This window comes from Desmodus rotundus, chromosome 5 (assembly GCF_022682495.2).
Source record: "Desmodus rotundus isolate HL8 chromosome 5, HLdesRot8A.1, whole genome shotgun sequence".
NCBI classification, from domain to species: Eukaryota; Metazoa; Chordata; class Mammalia; order Chiroptera; family Phyllostomidae; genus Desmodus; species Desmodus rotundus.
The window spans coordinates 2,098,140-2,115,294 of NC_071391.1; the positions used below are offsets into that span (position 1 = coordinate 2,098,140).

General features: G+C 62.1%; 1 protein-coding gene across 2 annotated transcripts; it reads left to right on the forward strand.

The window, feature by feature from the left end:
* Positions 1-1,726: 1,726 nt before the first annotated feature.
* On the forward strand, positions 1,727-15,987 carry DHCR7 (7-dehydrocholesterol reductase). 2 transcript variants are annotated; one of them, XM_045183475.3, is made up of 10 exons: positions 1,794-1,840; positions 3,514-3,637; positions 5,964-6,137; positions 6,420-6,523; positions 6,872-7,094; positions 8,344-8,434; positions 9,287-9,500; positions 10,981-11,185; positions 11,982-12,113; positions 14,601-15,987. In XM_045183475.3, exons 4-10 carry the CDS (start codon positions 6,426-6,428, stop codon positions 15,063-15,065), a joined length of 1,428 nt encoding a protein of 475 aa, XP_045039410.2. In that variant the 5' UTR covers positions 1,794-1,840; positions 3,514-3,637; positions 5,964-6,137; positions 6,420-6,425; the 3' UTR covers positions 15,066-15,987. The 2 variants fall into 2 exon arrangements, with proteins under 2 accessions (XP_024429903.2, XP_045039410.2); XM_024574135.4 differs by lacking the exon at positions 3,514-3,637 and having other exon boundaries at positions 1,727-1,840.
* The last annotated feature ends 1,168 nt before the right edge of the window (positions 15,988-17,155 follow it).

Consider the following 17,155-nt stretch of genomic DNA (forward strand, 5'->3'; position numbering starts at 1 on the left):
TGATCAAACTTACCTTCGACAATGGGACAGAAATAGACCTAGATTCCTCCCTTCCCACCTCTGCACAGGTGTGAACCCTAGTAAACATTCCACCCTGAACTCCATGTCCGGACCGCTTTCTGGGGAACTGAGCTGTGATGGCCTTCTAGCAGAGAGGCCTCCTGATATGATAATTGGAGACGCGACATCATCGATGTAGCGTGTTATCCTGCCCCTAGATGCACAGCCTAAATGCAAGGGTGAGGGAACCAGCCAAACCCAGAGAGAGAGAGAGATCGCAAAAAGCAGCCTGGGTTCTTCAATACCGTCATGTGATGGGAAGCCAAAAAGATACGGTATAACACGCTATAAAGGCTGGTCCCTGCTCCAGGTGAAGCAAGGCTAAGGGGCCGGGACAACTAAGTGCACCGTGTGGTTTCCTGATTAGATCCTGGGTTTTTCAAAAGAGGCTCTGAAGGACATTTCTGGGACATTGGGCACACTGGGTGTGGACAAATACCTCAGATAATAGCAATGCATTGATGTTGAATTTCCAGAGTGTGGTCATTTTTAGTAGCATGAAAGAATATCCTTGGTTTTAGGAGATGGATTTAGGTGATGTAGTTAGGAAGGAGGTCTCATCTGCAGCTAATTAACGGTTTGCGCTGGGGGAAAGGAGGGGATACACCCCCAGAGGGAGAGGAAAGTTATCTGCGGATTCTGGGTCTATGGGTGTCACTTCACTACATATCCAACAGGCTTATTTGACATCTTTCAAAATAAAAAAACTGCAGGAAAAATAAATGTCTCCGTGAGCAACACAGAGATGTGCCAAGCAGATCCTTCGGCCAGGAAGCCTGACGCCCCATATGTAGAAAGTGGGGTCTCCGGATGCCTTCAGCTGCCCTCCTCTCCAGGGGCTGCCTGACTGTGCAGCTGCCCCACCCAAGGTCATGCCCTTGCTGGGGTGGCCCGTGCCCAATGACTGGTGAAGGCAGGAGTACATGGTTGGACCATTTCTGTCCAGTGGGACAACTCTGGGCGGCTCTCTTATCTCAGCAGCTTCCCCATGTCTGGTCAAAGCTGAGGGGTGTGCTTTGTGACTCAATTTCTCCCTCTGCCCAATGCTGCTGCTTCCTCCCTTCCTACCTCTGCACAGGTGTGATCCCTAGTAAATATCCCACGCTAAACTCCATGTCCGGGCGGCTTTCTGGGGAACTGAGCTGTGATGGCCTCCTAGCACAGCGCCCTGTCTGCCACCCCTAAATAACAGTGCTGCGTACACACTCAATCTGTTACCCTGCTTTAATGCCCTCACTATCTGACGCCCTATATACCTACTTGATTGTTTAGTGTTACTGCATCCCGCCCTAAAAGCAGGGATTTTGTCTGTTTTGTGGACCCAGCTCCTGGCCCCCAGGTGCTCTGTATTTGCCGCGCGCCTTTGAAGCCCCGTTAGCAGAAGAGGAAATAGGCACGGAGCAAGAAGCTTGCCCACGACCACGCGATTGACGAGCAGCCGAGTCTCGCGCGGGCTCACGCGGTGGTTACCGCAGCGCCCAGGCCTTGCTCCAGGGTGCTCGGCTTCCCTCCGCGCACCCGGAGGGCGTCTTTGGAACAGTCTCCTGCTGTCAATCTCGTGCTCCGCTGCCTCTGAGTGACGCGCACCGTGGTTCGAGTCAGCTTAGGGGGCGGGGCTAGCCACTGCGGCGAATCGTAGGACGCTAAGAGTCTCGGCGCGCAGGGGCCGCCTCCGGTTGGTCGACCACCGCAACACGTTACGTGGGGGCGGGGCCACGGCTGGTTGGATTACGCGGGTACCCGAGGGCACCGATCAGACGGTGCGGGTCTGTGGGCGCAGGTGAGACGGCGGGGGCGTGCGCAGGTGAAGTGTGGGGGGCCGGTGTGCAGGCAAGGGGGGGGATGCGTGCGCGCAGGAGAGAATGGGCCCGGTGTTCTGGAGCCGCGCGCGGGCGGAGAGCGGGGGTCGCGCGTGTGAGGGGCGGCCGGGGTTTAGGGGCGCCAGTTGGCCCACTCCAAGACGGCCCTTCGGGGCCACGCTGTGTGCCCCAGGTGTTCGGGAGCCCGCCCCGGGAATCTGGGGCAGAGCCTGGTGCCCGCTTCTGCTCCGGGTGCCCCGCTCGAGCGGGTGCAGGTTCCTGTTTGAGGAAATAACGGAGCGGCTGGAAGCAGGACGGAGACGCCGAACCGCTTCACTGGGGATGGGTTGACCAGGGCGGGGGCCAAGGCCCAGAAACTGCAGGGAGAGCGCACACGGGGCCCTCTCACCTTTTCCAACCATCCCTGCTTTCCATCCGTTAACGATTTATCGCCTCTTTCCTGGACACTGGATAATTTTACTGAAAAGGCTCTTGCAGGTAGGAACTGCTCAGTAAGATTTCTGACAAAAGCTAAAACAGGAGAGGGGAAAGCTGGAAGGGAGGAACGGTGCTGTCCAAAGCAGTGTGTGCCTGGCCGTCTGTCACTTCCTGCGCGTTTCCTGTGTGCCAGGCACGGTTCTTACTCAGAGCAGCCTACGTATCTGGCATCACCCACTTTCCCGAATCGGGAAGTGACCTGAGAGTCACATACTTAGAAGGGTGGCAGGGCGGAGGCACAGACCCACACCCCGGCGATGTTGCTTTGGTTTGGGGAAACAGCTCCCCCATTCCATGCCTTTGTTTGGCACCTGGGAGTGGGGGCAGAACACTGTCCCAGGCACCCAAGCCCCTGGGCCCCCACGCTGATGGTGGGCATTGACCAGAGAGCGTGGATTCCTTCCGCACCAACTGCCGGGCTTACGTTGCCTGAAAGTCTGTGTTTTCAGCTGTGATTTTTTGCCCAGAGCAGAGGAAGGAGCTGGGTGGTCTGTGGCCTCAGGTGCACCTGGTCTTAGAGCAAGGTGCCCTTCTTGTGCCCACCGAAGCTCTTCCTACAGCTGCGAGGTCAGGAAACAGGAGCTGGGCCCCATAGCGCACCACGTTGGGTGCCCAGATTTAAGACAGGGGATCTAGGGGCTGCACAGTGGAGTGAAAGGGAACTGCTGTTTGTGAGCACGCTTTGGCGAATCCCTTTTTAATAGGGTTCTGAAGGGTCCCGTTCATTCTGTCAAACGTGTGGGCGGCTGGGCAGAGGGAGCTGAGAAGCTTGGGGGCCGCAGAGGCCAGGGCAGGGCTGGGAGGGTGGAGCCTTCCGCCTGCAGGGCACTTGTCCACCAGCGCCGTGTGCGGGCGACATCGGAGCGCAATTGGACGGCTTCTCACAGGGTCCTCTTCCGTGGTGTGCAGCTAGAAAAGTGGGACCGTGGCAGGCTCGCACAGTATGTGCACCGCAGGCCCCTGCGCCCCAAGACAGCACGACGCGAAGGTGCCAGAGAGTTCGGAAGACAGGAAGGACTGCGGGCGTGTGCGTTGTGTAATAACTCCCGAGGCACTTGGAAGGGGACACGCCCACGCCAGTGACTCCTGGGCACGGGTTGGAGGCAGGACAAAGGCGAGGGACTTGAACATTTGACTTTTAAACTTGTGTTGTCAGATTTTTGAGCTTTCTGAAAGCAGAGTCCTGTCGCTGCTGTCAAAGCCAGGACACACGCCTGGCCCTGGAGGCCTCCCCCAGGGCCCCGGCCGGGACGCCCGCCCGGGACGCCCACCAGGCCGAGGTAAGCCAGGCAGAGCTCTCTGGTGCCAGGAGCTGGAGGGGCCACCCACCTGGGAGGGGCCCCCACGTCTGGCACGGGAGGCTTGTGACTCAGCCGAGTGAGTAGAGGCTGTGACCACACAGGGGGCGGGTGGGGATGCAGTAAAGCTTCAGGTGAACCCAAGAATCACCCCCACAGTCACCGTCCACTGGGGACAGACGGCCTCCCTGATCCCAGTTAGAGCCACAGATGTTCCCAGGATTGGGCATCTTACGGCTCTAAGAGCTGGTAAGAAAGTCTTTTTGTTGTTAAGTTACTTTATTAGACAAGTACATTTCTCCCAGAAACATTGGGAAAAGAGGAAACCCCCCCAGTGTTTCCAGTTTAAGCTTTCGGTGCTTAGCTTTTTAAACAGTCTTTTAAAGGACGGACTGTCTTGCAGCTTGTCCTGGTGCTGTCACACGCCGGGGACCTGATTTTGCCTGAGGAGCTCATTCTTTAAGGAAATCGGTGACTGTCCCAGTGGGTGGGTGTGTGGCCACTCATCTGCGGCTGCCGTGTAGGTGTTGCCGCTGCTTTGTAAGGACAGCCGCCTCCCGTGGGGGCTCTCACGTCTGCGCGCTTACTCGGCTGCCTGCCTGTGGCTCCAGAGAACATCCTACAGGGAGATGCTGGTCCGCTTGGCCTCCGGGAGGGCCGCCGCCGACCTCCCCCTTGCTGACCTTCAATTTTATCATTTGCGTTCTTCTGAAGGCCAGTTCGGGGCATGTCTGCGTTTTTCAGCCTCTACCCCGCCTTCGCTGAGGGTTCTGGAACAGGCCCCTGCTGCTCTGACGTTGTTCCGACACAGTGTGGTCCTCCGTGTATGTCAGGGTAGTTCCCGGCGCTTGGGGCCTCCGCGGGGTCTCTGTCCTTGTGTTCTGAAGTTTACTGCGTGGCCCCCCGCGTGGAGCACAGCGGGGTGGGGGCATCCCGCGGGCCCAGCCTTGTCCCTCTAGCTCTGTCAGCAGAGACAACTCGTCCTGCTTCACCCCGTCCAGCTGTGACTTGGGCCTGATCGTGCTGGCTGCCCAGGGCCCGTGCGAGAACTCGGTGAGGTGATGGGTGGCCAGACCTTGGCAGGTGCTCAAAACTGAGGCCTAGCAAGTGTAAAGAGCAGGCTGAGGTCACACAACTTGAATTCCCAGTGGGGACATGTTGGCAGCAGGAGCTGGTCCTGCTGAGAACTCGCGGCCTTGATGGTGGCCATTGGGCCACCTGGGCGTTCACTGTGCCAGCCCCCAGTGCTTTCCTGCCATGGTCCTGGCTCTCCAGTGTGTCCCTGTATCACTAAGTCCTTGAGATGCGCGAGGTCATGGGGGTGGGGTTTGGGGAGAGACGCAGACCTGGGGCTCTGCCCACATTAGGGCCAAGGGTGGGATGTCTAAGGCTTCACAGGTTCTCTGGCAGCTCACTGAAAGCCTGAGAGCGGTGATCAGGGCCCCAGAAGGGAGGGGAACTGGGTCAGGGAAGCTGTCTGTTGTCCCGGCTGCCCCGGCTCTGACCCAGTACTCTCCACGGCAGCTGCGTCTCAAAGCTGGCCCCGTGTTTGTTAGCATGGATGTGTCTGAAGTGAATGTGTCACACCAGGCACGGACACGACATCCAAAATCTAACCTCAGCCACTCCCACTACATCATCCCCACACTCTCAGGGACAGTGTCCCTCCAACTGTCCCTCACATACCTGTCCAGGGAGCCGACTGGGCACCAGACAACCCACTATTTCACTGTTTCCCAGGTGCGGGACACTAACCCTCCTCTATCCAGTGTTAACAGCCACCACAGGTACTGGTGTGCGTGGGCATGTGTGCCCCACACGCCCGGCAGGGTCACGGGTTCACGACTGTGCAGAGAGCCAGGCTCCGAGCCCACCTCACGCCCTGCCGCTCCACACCACAGCACATGCCGGTGGGAGCGAGCACGCTCTGGGGGCCTGATTCAGGCCCACGACCCAGCGAGCTCGCTCGCGGCTGCTGGGGTACGTCTACGAAGAGAACACCTTTCGGTCTAGAGCTGCTTCCTGGGGGCCACACCTGCCTGTGTTAAGGCTTCATGTCGGTGAACCTCCACCCAGGCCCACCTCAGTATGAAGTGGCCCTGTTGTCGGGACACCGCGTGGGCCCGGCAGGGAGGCCGTGTGATCAGATCGCCTCCCACCAGTGACGCCCGTCCGCGGGCCTCTTCCCACTTTGAGCTCCCGAGCACGTGCCTCTCCCTTGGTTCCAGCCGTGGGCCTGGAATAAATCTCACCTGGGCTCTTACCTGCCAGCTCCCCGAGTGTCCTTCACATCTTTGTGTCCCTGCAGGACTCCGTTAGGTGGCTCACGAAGAACCAAGCGGGCCTGTTGGGCCCTAGGAGTCTGGCGATTCGGAGGGGACCCTCCGTTCTGCTGTGGGCCTGCCTGACCAGACGCTGGAGGCGGGCCCTGGTTCGTGGGCCTGGTGGCGACCTTCCGGCTGTGAGGAAGTCAAGATAGCAGGTACCTCACCCTCCGCATCCGTCCTGTCTGTGAGCCTCAGGGAAAACAATAAAACACGTGCAGCCGTGCGTGGCCGGGGGTGTTACACGTGTGTAACCCCATCCCGCTGTGACAGAGAGGAGACTCCTGGCTGAGGGAGCTCTGGGGCAGGTTCCGGGAGAGCCCAGCCCGATGCTCTCTTCCCCACCCGGACCCTGCCGTCCCGGACGAGGTCGAGCGGGGGCGGGGGGCTGGTCCCCCACGGGACAGCCTGAGCCCAGTGTCTGTCTCTCCTTCCCGCAGGGTGACATGGCTGCAAAACCCCAGCCCAGCACTCCCAAAACCAGGAGTCCGGGCAGCACTGCCCGCGGTGGGGACGCCACCCAGGGACAGTGGGGCCGCGCCTGGTAAGGCTCCCACCCATCTCCCGACTGGGGGATGAGGTGGGTCTTAGTGACAGGGCACCGGTCTCGGGGGGTTTGTGGGCCTGTGACCACATTTTGATGGTCAGGAGTTGTGGGAGGTTAGCAGCTTCCCATTTTATAGAGCAAGGCGTTGAAGAAGAGTCAGAACGCGTTCTCAGGCCTGCTGGTGCCCCTGCGCTGACGCTGCTGTGTGGCTGTTCAGACGCTGGGGCCTGGGCTTTCACTGGGTGCCCGGGGGGTTGGCGGGAGGGCCCCCACGCTGAAGGCAGAGCAGTGTGTTGGGAGGCGGGAGCTTCCTGCCGCCCCAGCGTGCCCGTCTGCGCCCCGCAGGGAGGTGGACTGGTTCTCCTTGGCGAGCGTCCTGTTCCTGCTGCTCTTCGCCCCCTTCATCGTGTATTTCTTCATCATGGCGTGCGACCAGTATGGCTGCTCGCTCACGGCCCCCCTGCTCAGTCTCGCCACTGGCCGCGTCCGGCTCTCTGACATCTGGGCCAAGACGCCGTCTTTGACGAAGGAAGCGGCCCAGATCTACGCCCTGTGGGTCGCGTTCCAGGTGAGTCCCCACCCTCCGCCCCTGATGCAGGGTCAGGGCGCATGGGGTGCCGGGTGGCCCCTGCTGCCGGGACGGTTGAGGCCACTTGTCCTGGCGCAGATTGGCGTTCTCGTTCCCGGGACCTGGCAGGACACCCCCTGCAGCCAGGGTGCGTGGCCCCCGGTCAGACAACGGGCATCTGACATGCTGTGGCTTAGCAGGGGCTGGCTGTGCACTGGACAGCCAGACCCTGAGGGCACACAGGAGGGCCAGGGACCCTGTATGTGACAGGGACCTGACCTTACCATGGCCTGTGAGAGGGGCAGCCACCCCCAGAGGGGCACTTGGTTGCAAAGCCAAGGCCTGTGTTCCCACTGGGGTCAGCCCTGGCCAAGGATGTCCTCGGCAGTGCTGGGACCCCATGGCCTCCTGGACCAGCAGGTGGTCACCAGGAAGATGCTGTTTGCTCAGTGCACCTGGTGAACAGGTGGGTGTCATTTCTCACCGGGACCTGGATGTTTCCAAGGAGACCTTGAGAGCGAGCGGCCTGGGGCCGTCTTGCCCGGGAGGGCAGCACCGGTGGGATCAGCTGCTTCTCCCCAGGGCCCGGCCTGAGGGTTTACGTCCCCACGCACGTCAGTCCCTGTGGGCGGACAGTGATGCGGGCAGCCTGAGGCAGGGTGGCCTGGACGAGGGACAACCCACGTGTCTGTCCGGGGCCGAGCAGACAAACCCGCTCGGCCTGCCCACGTGGTAGAGTGTCATTTAGCCACATGCATATGGCAAGTCCAGGACCGGCAAATCCATGGAGACAGAAAACGGAGTCGAGGTTGTTGGGAGCTGGGAGGAGGGGCAGGGAGCACCGAGGGGTGATAAGAATGTTCTGGAATCGGAGAGGGGTGATGGTCCTGCAGCCCCATGGATGTGCTGGTACCACTGACCTGTGCTTGAAAAGGTGCCTTTCGTGGCCTGGGGACTGTACCTCGATTCTTTCCAGTGGTCCCCAAAGTGGGAGGCACAGACACGGGCCATTCTGCTGAGGGGACTGAGTGAGCCCGTGGCTCGGGGGGGGGGGGGGGCACGGGACACGGGGGTTGCTTAGGTGGTGACGATTTCTGCTGCTCAGACACGCAGTCAGAGCTCCCAGAGCTACAGATCCTTCTGGAAGGAATAACTGCCCTGAATCTGGCTTCTCGCATGTGCACGGCGCCTTCCTGCGTGTCCCTAGGCCAGGCCCTCCTGGTAGCTCAGCCTGAAATCTCTGTTCCAGGTGCTCCTGTACGTGGCGCTCCCTGACTTCTGCCATAAGTTTGTGCCTGGCTACGTGGGAGGTGTCCAGGAGGGTGCTGTGACTCCTGCAGGTAACCTTCGGGGCGCAGCCCACGGCGTGTCCCTGTCCCTGTCCCATCCCTTCCTCGGGTGGGGCCCCTCCCCTGTGAAGTCTTCTCACTGACAAAGTGAACGTGCTCAGGATGCTCTCCGCACCTGGCCTCTCGACAGCCGCGGGCAGCTGGGACTGCACTGGACCTGAGGTTGAAGGTCACGGTCTTCAGTGCCCCACTGCCGGCACTGTCACTGGATTAAGGGAGCCCCTCTGGCCGAGAACACCGTGAGCCCGCCCGCAGGGCCGGTGCTGAGCCCTGAGCAGTGTGGCAGGGAGTTCGGGCCAGGGTTGTGTCTGCGACCTTCCCTTTAAAGCACGAGCAGAAACTGAAGCTCTTGCGGCCTTCGTCGCGTGTCAGCCGTCAGAGCTCTGTGCTCCCCAGCTACGTTTTTCTACCCTGTGTCACAAAGCGTCCTTTGGAACACTCCTGCTGGGACTTGCTTCACAGACAGGCCTCCGGGCCATGACAAGTGCCGTATGATCTCTGGCTATGAGCCCGTGGCCCCCAGAGCACCTGGACGTTTAGTTAAGCCTGTCCCTGTGCCCCTGCGCTCTCACCTGCTACCTACACCTGACTGCTGTCAGCTGCTGGCTTCGCGGCCACGCAGGGCGCCCGGAGCCAGAGGCCTCAGAGGGGCCCTTCCCTCTCCCCAGACCCGCAGGCAGGAGCAGTGGCCCGGGACCAGCAGTGTGAGGTGCGCCCTGGCAGTGACCTGGGCCCGGACGTGCCGCGGCAGCTGGGTGGCAGCCTGGGTGCCCTGGACCGGGACCTGAGCTGGCTGCCGTCACAGGCGGGAGCGTGCTCTCATGCTCCGGTCTTCCCGCACAGGTGTCGTCAACAAGTACCAGGTCAACGGCCTGCAGGCGTGGCTCATCACGCACCTGCTCTGGTTCATCAACTCCCACCTCCTCGCCTGCTTCTCCCCCACCATCATCTTTGACAACTGGATCCCGCTGCTGTGGTGTGCCAACATCCTGGGCTACGCCGTGTCCACCTTCGCGATGATCAAGGGCTACCTCTTCCCCACCAGCGCCAGAGACTGGTATGCCCTGCGCAGCTGGTCTCGCCAAAGGGGCTGCGCACACTGCCACCGCTTGCCTCGTCTGTGACCTCAGACGGGAGCTAGTGGAGCCCTGCGGCCTTGAGAGTCCGTGAGGGGAGCTTCGTGCAGCTTGTTTGATCTGGGAGCAGCCTTGCTAAACGTTGGGGCGGCTTCTGCCCAAGGAAGGCTATGGTGACAGTGGCCAGGTCTGCCTTTGGGGGCTGAGTCATGGGAGTGGGGAGGTGCGAAAGGTGACTTCTGTCCCAGGGGCAAAGGGAGCACATTGCCTCTGTCTCTGGGACATCCGTGTGGCCCAGACAGCTTTAGTGGGGAGACGGAAACTTGTTATTTCTGTGACTTTACTGTAGCAGCTTCCCCAGAGAGGGCTTCTGTCCTCAGGGAAGCCTTGGGTTGGACAGGCGTTACCTCCCTACCCACCCATTTCTCCATCCACCCACCCATCCGTCCACCTACCACGCATCCACCCACCCACCCACCATACATTCATCCCTTTATTCACCATCAATCCGCCCCTCCCTCAGTTTTCACCCTTCCCCTGCTCCCTCCCTCCATTCATTATCAACAGGTGTTGCTGGGTCCCCCTGCAGATGGGTGCAGGCAGTGGGGCTTTAGGCATGAATAAGACTCTTGTTCTTGGGGTGCTTTCATTGTGCCCCAGGGGCCCAAACAAACCAAAGTGTGTTTCCTTTCCCTGGGACTTCGAGGCTCCCGGGAAGTGTCCCCGCGCTGGCATAGCGCACCGTCTGTGGCTGCCAGACTCGGGGCGGGGCTGCAAGGCTTTGTCATCACCACCTGTTGCAGCGTCTGCATATCTTGCTGCTTTGTACTTACCTTGAGGGAAACGGATGATGTTTTTCTAACTGACACAGATCTCCAAGTGTCCGCAGCAAGGTCTGCCTCGTGGGGGCCTTCACCTGGGCGAGCTGGGCTGATCTCTGGCCACCCTGGGAGAGGGCTGTGGGGTCAGGTAACCAGGTCAGCCCACGGTTAACAAGCTTGTCCTGTAGACGTGGGCCTGGAGCCGGGCACCCGGCTCTGAGTGGCACTGTCTCTCCTCCCTGTCTTCGCATAATTTGTGTCACTTGCTCTCGGGAGGCCCGAGTTGTGCCTCACAGGAGCCTGGGGGAGGATGGTACAGCCTGGGTGCGGGTCCTGGAAGCACGAAGCGCAGGGACCACACCCCCTCCCTGGCCCCCAGTGCGTAGCCCTGAGGCTTCCTTCCAGGGCCGGTGGTGCCCAGTGGTGCTCGGACGCAGTGAGGGGGCCGAGGCAGCGGGAGGCGGGCAGGGGCCTGGGCTCCGGTGCGCACTCGCCGCAGCTCCCGCCAGCCCTTGTCCGGGTCACCTGGCACCGTCAGCACCGTGGCCGGGCGGAGCCCATGTGTCCAGGCCCCAAACCAGGCCGCCGTGGGGGTGCAACACGCTCCTTGACGAGTTGTGTCTTTTCTTTGTTTTCTCAGCAAATTCACAGGCAACTTCTTCTACAACTACATGATGGGCATCGAGTTTAACCCCCGGATTGGGCAGTGGTTCGACTTCAAGCTCTTCTTCAACGGGCGCCCCGGGATCGTCGCCTGGACCCTCATCAACCTGTCCTTCGCCGCCAAGCAGCGGGAGCTCCACGGCCACGTGACCAACTCCATGATCCTGGTCAACGTGCTGCAGGTGGGCCCGGGCGCTGACGCCCGCTGCGCGCGGGGAAACCGGCGAGCCGGGTGGGGTCGAAAGGCCTTAGTCCACCACTTTTAGAAGGGGGCCGGCCCCTTCCCGCGTATCCCTGGGGCGCGGCTGGTGAGCCCATAGTGGGAGAGCCTGTCACTGCATGCCAGGTGCCACACAGGCCCTGGGGACTCTCCCAGGGGACGCCTGTCATTGGCTCCAGCATGTCAGTGGTGCTGGCATCGCAGTTCTGGCGTCTCAGGACGTGAGCGGTCCTGCCCACGTCACAGTCTGTGGCCTCCAGAGTGGTTTCCCACGAGGTGCCCCCACGTGGTCCCTGTGGGTCTCAGGCGTCCCCCCCAAGGTGGGGAACGAGGGGTATGACCTACCTTTGTCCCATGTATAAATAGACATCATTCTCCTCAACCCCATGGGACACGGCGGTCACCCCGCTATGTGGGCCACGGTATGTGTCCACGGGGACAGCCGGCAGGGCACATGCTGGGGCACTCGCTCCGTGGGCGAAGGGCTGCCGTGCACTGTGGCATTCCACGCCCCCTTCTCTGTGGGACGTCCTGCGCCTTCCACCCAGAGCTACCTCGATCTGCTGCAAGCCCCCCGCCTTGGTGCCACCTCCCCGGACATGGTGGGGTGCCCGTCTTCCATCCTCATTTTTGGGCCCTGCTTGTCCTTGGACCACAGACTCTCCAGGACGAGGACTCCCGGGCAGGGTGGGAAGCGCAGGACCAGCCCTGCGGAGGCCCTGCCCCATGGGCGGCCCATAGCTGCTCTTGCTTTGCAGGCTGTGTACGTGCTGGACTTTTTCTGGAACGAGACCTGGTACCTGAAAACCATCGACATCTGCCACGACCACTTCGGGTGGTACCTGGGCTGGGGGGACTGCGTGTGGCTGCCTTACCTCTACACGCTGCAGGTGAGGAGCGGGGTGCGGCCGCCTGGGCCTGCCCCCGAAGGCCGACATGCTGGACACCGGTGGAGCTTTGCTGCTGCGTGTGTCCGTGGTTGGGGGTGTCCCCTGTTCCCAGGAAGGGGGCAGTGCGTGCAGGACTCGGCTCGGCCCTCCGTGGCAAAGCCCCACGGACACTCGCGTTCCCGTCCTGGAGGCGGGAGTCTGAGACCGGGTGTCACGGGGCTGGTCCCTCCTGAGGCCTCTCTCCTGGGTGTGCGGATGGCCGTCCCCTCCCCGTGTCCCCACATGGTCATCCCTCTGTGTGTATCTGCATCTTGGTCTGTCTGATAAGGACACAGGTCCTGTGGGGCTAGGACTCACCGTAGTGACTTCCCCCTACCCTGGTCACCTGTGGCCCTTTCTCTGCGCTGGGTCACTTTCTGAGGTGCGGGTGGCAGGACTCCCACACGGCGATTTGGGGGCACAGCTCAGCCGCGCTTAAAGAAGAAGGTGCGCAGTGGTCTTTGGGTGAAAGGAGTGATTTGGGCGAACTGAGTGGGTGGAGGGGTGTTTTATGTTCTTCTTTACTCAAATCTTAGCGCTTAATGGGCTGCAGGGCACCTTTCTTGCCCTTTTTGTTCTGTAACTACTTCCTGAGGGCGTGGGAGGCCCCAGGCCCGTGGTGGGTGGAGGAGTGAAGGGGACAGCTCCTTGCGGCTCTCCGCTGCTGGGAAGGGCAGCCTGGTGCAGGAGGGGTGCTGACCTAGGAGGGGGAGCCCCCCACCAGCATGGGGGTCGGCAAGTGCATCCAGGGGCAGCCGCAGCTGTGCTGAAAGCAGAATGGGGAGGCTCGGCTAAGAACACTCCAGAGAGGGGGAGGGACGCGTGCAGAGTCCTGGTGGCATGGGCTGGGATCGGGGAGGGGGCCTGTAGGCAGCAGAGGAGGACTTGGAGGCCCCCAGCAGTTCCCTGTGGCCGGGACGAAAGATGAGAGGGTGGCAGGAAGAAGTGCCAGGCTGGAGAGGTGAGCCGGGCTGGACACCGGCCAAGCAGGAGTTGATGCGGGAGGCGGAGGAGCGGTGTGTGGTGGTCGAGAGGGTGCGGGCCTGGCCGTGGGAACGGAACAGGTGCAGTACTTCGGAGACGGCTGGAGTCTCTCGCGTGAGCTGTGGGAACGCTGGTCTGGGGAGCCAGAGGTCACCTGGGCCTGCACCTCAGCAGGGCCACCAGCCAGGGGACGGGCCGGAGCCTGCGCTTGGCTGTCGGTGGACATCTAGGGGGGATGCCGCCTGGGTGGGGCTTAGGGCTGGGAAGCTGTGCAGTGCGGTGACCCGCAGGTGGCTGGGCTCCTCCTTCCTGCCCCTGCCCTGCGCAGTGCAGATGCCCCGGGGCTCGTGAGGCTGTTGGGGGACATGGGAGTGGCTTGGCGTCAGCCTCCCATGCCCATCCCAGCTCTCATCAGTATGGGGAATGGCTCCTGGGTAAGGTGGCAGCTCCGAAGGCCTGGCCACCGGCTGCCTGCTGGTTTCCTCAGTGAGTGAGGAGGCCCAGGGACAGGCAATGAACTTGATCTCGTGCAGCTATTTGGTTGGGGGGTGGGGGGAGCTGCCTTCGCAGGCTGTGTGAGCCCGTGGGGGACCTGGGAGGCAGTGTGGGGCACATGTCAGGCCAGCGTCCACAGCCCAGCGTGCGGTGCTGACTCAGGCTGACGCTATCCACTGACCCCCGTCGGCCTCCCAGGGCAGGAGGGGGGCTGGGGGCCAGGCGTCCTGGTTCTGGTCCCTGGGCTGGGTGCCCTCAGTGGGTCCTGCGTGCTCATTTCCCAGCCCGGCTGCTGGCAAGGCTCACTGGGCCCTGATCCTGTGAGCTGCATTTTCCAGGTGTGCAGACAATCAGAACAGAGTTTCTGTGTGTTTACACACGCGAGAGGATGTGCAGTGTGTGTGTGTGTGTGTGTGTGTGTACACAAGTGTGGTCCTGGCACGTCCAGAACCTCCCAGCAGCCAGCATGCGGGAGGTCCGGGGAAGAGCTGACGCTGCAGCTGGTCCGAAGGCCATTGCCGTCTGCTGGGGAACCTTCCCGGGGGGTTGGCCGTTCCCTCTGAAGCCTTCAGCTGAGTGGATGAGACCCCCACGGCGGAGGGCGACCTGCTTCGGTGCAGGTCTCCTGACCGGCACCCTGGTGACCCGGCTAGTGTTTGGCCAAGTCTCTGGGCACCGTGGCCAAGGACACACGGAACTCTCCGTCACAGGGTTGTGTCCGAGTGGCACGTCTGTGTCACTGTTGCTCGTTTCCAGTGTAAAGAGTATACGCGTGCACTTGCACGACACAGGTGGGCCGGCAGGGAGACAGCGGGCCGACCGCGCGTTTGCTCACCCGATCCCACCACCGCCCCTGTGAGGCAGGCACCTTACCTGCGGGAGAGGAAGCCCAGGCCCGACACGGGCAGGCGGGGAGCCAGGGGCGAGCCCTGGCCCAGGCCACGCTGACGCCTGCGCTGTCGCTGGCAGGGCCTGTACCTGGTCTACCACCCCGTGCAGCTGTCTGTGCCCCACGCTGCGGGCGTCCTGCTGCTGGGCCTGCTGGGCTACTACGTCTTCCGCATGGCCAACCACCAGAAGGACCTGTTCCGGCGCACGGACGGCCGCTGCCTCATCTGGGGCGCAAAGCCCAAGGTCATCGAGTGCACATACACGTCGGCCGACGGGCAGAGGCACCACAGCAAGCTACTGGTGTCGGGCTTCTGGGGCCTGGCCCGCCACCTCAACTACACGGGCGACCTCCTGGGCAGCCTGGCCTACTGCCTGGCCTGCGGCGGCGGCCACCTGCTACCCTACTTCTACGTCATCTACATGGCCATCCTGCTGACCCACCGCTGCCTGCGGGACGAGCACCGCTGTGCCAGCAAGTATGGCGGCTCCTGGGCGTGCTACACCACCGCCGTGCCCTACCGCCTGCTGCCCGGGGTCTTCTAGCTGGCCGTTGTCCCAGGGAGAACCCCGCCCCTACGCCCAGGGCTGCAAGAGTGTGTGGAGTCGGTCTGGGGGCCGACTTCCCAGCTCCACCCTCTAGAAGCCTCCGTCTCCTCCTCTGCGAACTGGAAAGCGCCCGGCACGAGATGGGCACCTCCTAACTGACCGTGTGTGTCCCTTCCCCTCGTCCCAAGGGGACTGCAGGGGTCACAGCAGCTGCCTCCTCACCCGCAGAAGTGAGCAGTTTCCTTGGCAGGAGGATGACTCTGTCCCTTCTGCTGGCCCATCGATGGCAGTGTTTCTCCTGTTGGGGACGCCAAAGCGGGATGTCTTCCAGCCCCCGTGTCAGGAGCGCACGTCTGCTTGATGACCAAAGCGGAAGCGGACGGGCGGCGTGCCCTGTACCAGGTCACGGCCTTCAGCCCACAGCCGCCCTCACCTCCTGCTCCTGACCGTGGGCTGCTCCGTCAGTGTCTGTCCGTGCGGCACACACGGTGTTGAACTTGTCAGCGGGGGGCTGCGGGCCTTGCACTGCACGGGGAAGGGGCTTCTCCCTCTGGGCCAGGGGCGCCCTTTCGTTTCCTGTGGCTCAAGGGTGCTGGGGGTGGGGCAACGCCCAGACAGGGCACCGTGCCAGGACCTAACCTGAGGTCCCCAGCGCCCGACTCCCTCTGGCATCGGCCACCCAGCAGCCCGTCCTAGAGGGCGTTTCCTACCAGCCCTGGCTGCATACAAACCTGCCCCCCATTCGGGGACCCCTGGTGCCTTTTCCAACGAGGCCTGCACCCTGGCCTTGGCAGGGGCCGCCTTTCCAGTGTTCCCTTAACCTTGGCCGCTCCCTCAGCCCTCGGGGATTCTTGAAACTGTTTGCGTCACTGCCCTAGTAGATAACAATTCTTTACATTAAACTTCCCAGTCCAAACTACCGCGTTGCTGCTGTCTCTGCTTGGGCTCCATTTCCAGTGTGTGGAGTGGATGCCTGGGAACGTCGGCCCCGATGTCTGGGCGCTGCCTCAGAGTGCTGGGTGTCCACAGGAGGGGCCAGGGTGGGGGGTGAGTGCCCCCTGCCCTCCAGGGCGGCGGCCCTCTGCTGCAGCCCTTCTCGTGCTGGAAGTGTCTGGTCCATTCACCCCTGGAAGAAATCCCAGCTTGGCCTCCTGTCCTCCCAAGCAAGTGAAAGAAGATGCCAGAAGGTGGGTGCAGACTTGCGTCACACCTGGAGAAACCAGAGCCCATGCCCGGGACAGGGAGGGGATAGGCAGGGTGGTGCCTCCATTCTTCAAGTCACAATAGGCTGAACAAAGACAGGCAGCCTCCCAACCAGCCTGCAGGGACCAGGGCCGGGGTGCCACTGGCTGTACTGGTTTCCCAGCGCCAGTGCCCCACCCTGCACTCTCCAGCTCCAGGAGGACGTGTCCAGGCAGCTGTGTTTGTCACAAGCCACTTGAGTGATGCAAATCCATGCGGGGCCGAGCACTACAGCCCTGGGTGGCCATGAGCAACGTGGACCATGCCTTTTCCTCCGCCGGTCACTGGGCGAGTTTGATGGAAGGAGGCCGGGGTGGGGCGGTTGTGAGCTCGGAGCTTGGCTTCCCCGACCTACAGCGGTGTGACCCTGGGCCAGTGGCCTGGCTGCAGAGGGTGTCTCCCCCGGCTTTGTGGTGGGGGTCTCCTTCCCACCTGTCTCAGCTAGCAAGGTCTGTGTGTGTTGGCGTCTGTATCTCCGGTGCAGCTTGCTCAGCAAACGCCTGGCGGGCCGTGCCCCCTCCCTCGCTCCCCTGTGTAGTGCTGTGTGGATGAGGCCCACCCCTCCCCAGGCAAGGGCAGGGCGACCAGGACCCACCTTCGTGCACAGTGAGACTAGAACAGGCTGCCCCTGCCACTCACAAAGCACATTCCATTCTCAGTGAAGCCACAGCCCCCGGACTTCTGGGAAGATGGCCTCTTGCGTCCTCCCCAGGGAAGGGCTGCGGGACTGTGCCCTGGGGCCCGGTACCGGGGAGATGGCGAGGGCTCTGTAGGGGCCAAGGGGGGCGGAGGTGCTGCCCCTCAGGAGAAGGGCTCTGTTCCCTGGGCCGCATGAGGTGTGGACA

What these genes read in the sequence shown, in the direction of transcription:
- DHCR7 (XM_024574135.4), top strand. Translation starts at nt 6,426, where the DNA reads ATGGCTGCAAAACCCCAGCCCAGCACTCCCAAAACCAGGAGTCCGGGC. An exon ending in GGACAGTGGGGCCGCGCCTG is followed by an intron (nt 6,524 to 6,871) that starts GTAAGGCTCCCA and finishes TGCGCCCCGCAG; the next exon opens with GGAGGTGGACTGGTTCTCCT. An exon ending in CCCTGTGGGTCGCGTTCCAG is followed by an intron (nt 7,095 to 8,343) that starts GTGAGTCCCCAC and finishes TCTCTGTTCCAG; the next exon opens with GTGCTCCTGTACGTGGCGCT.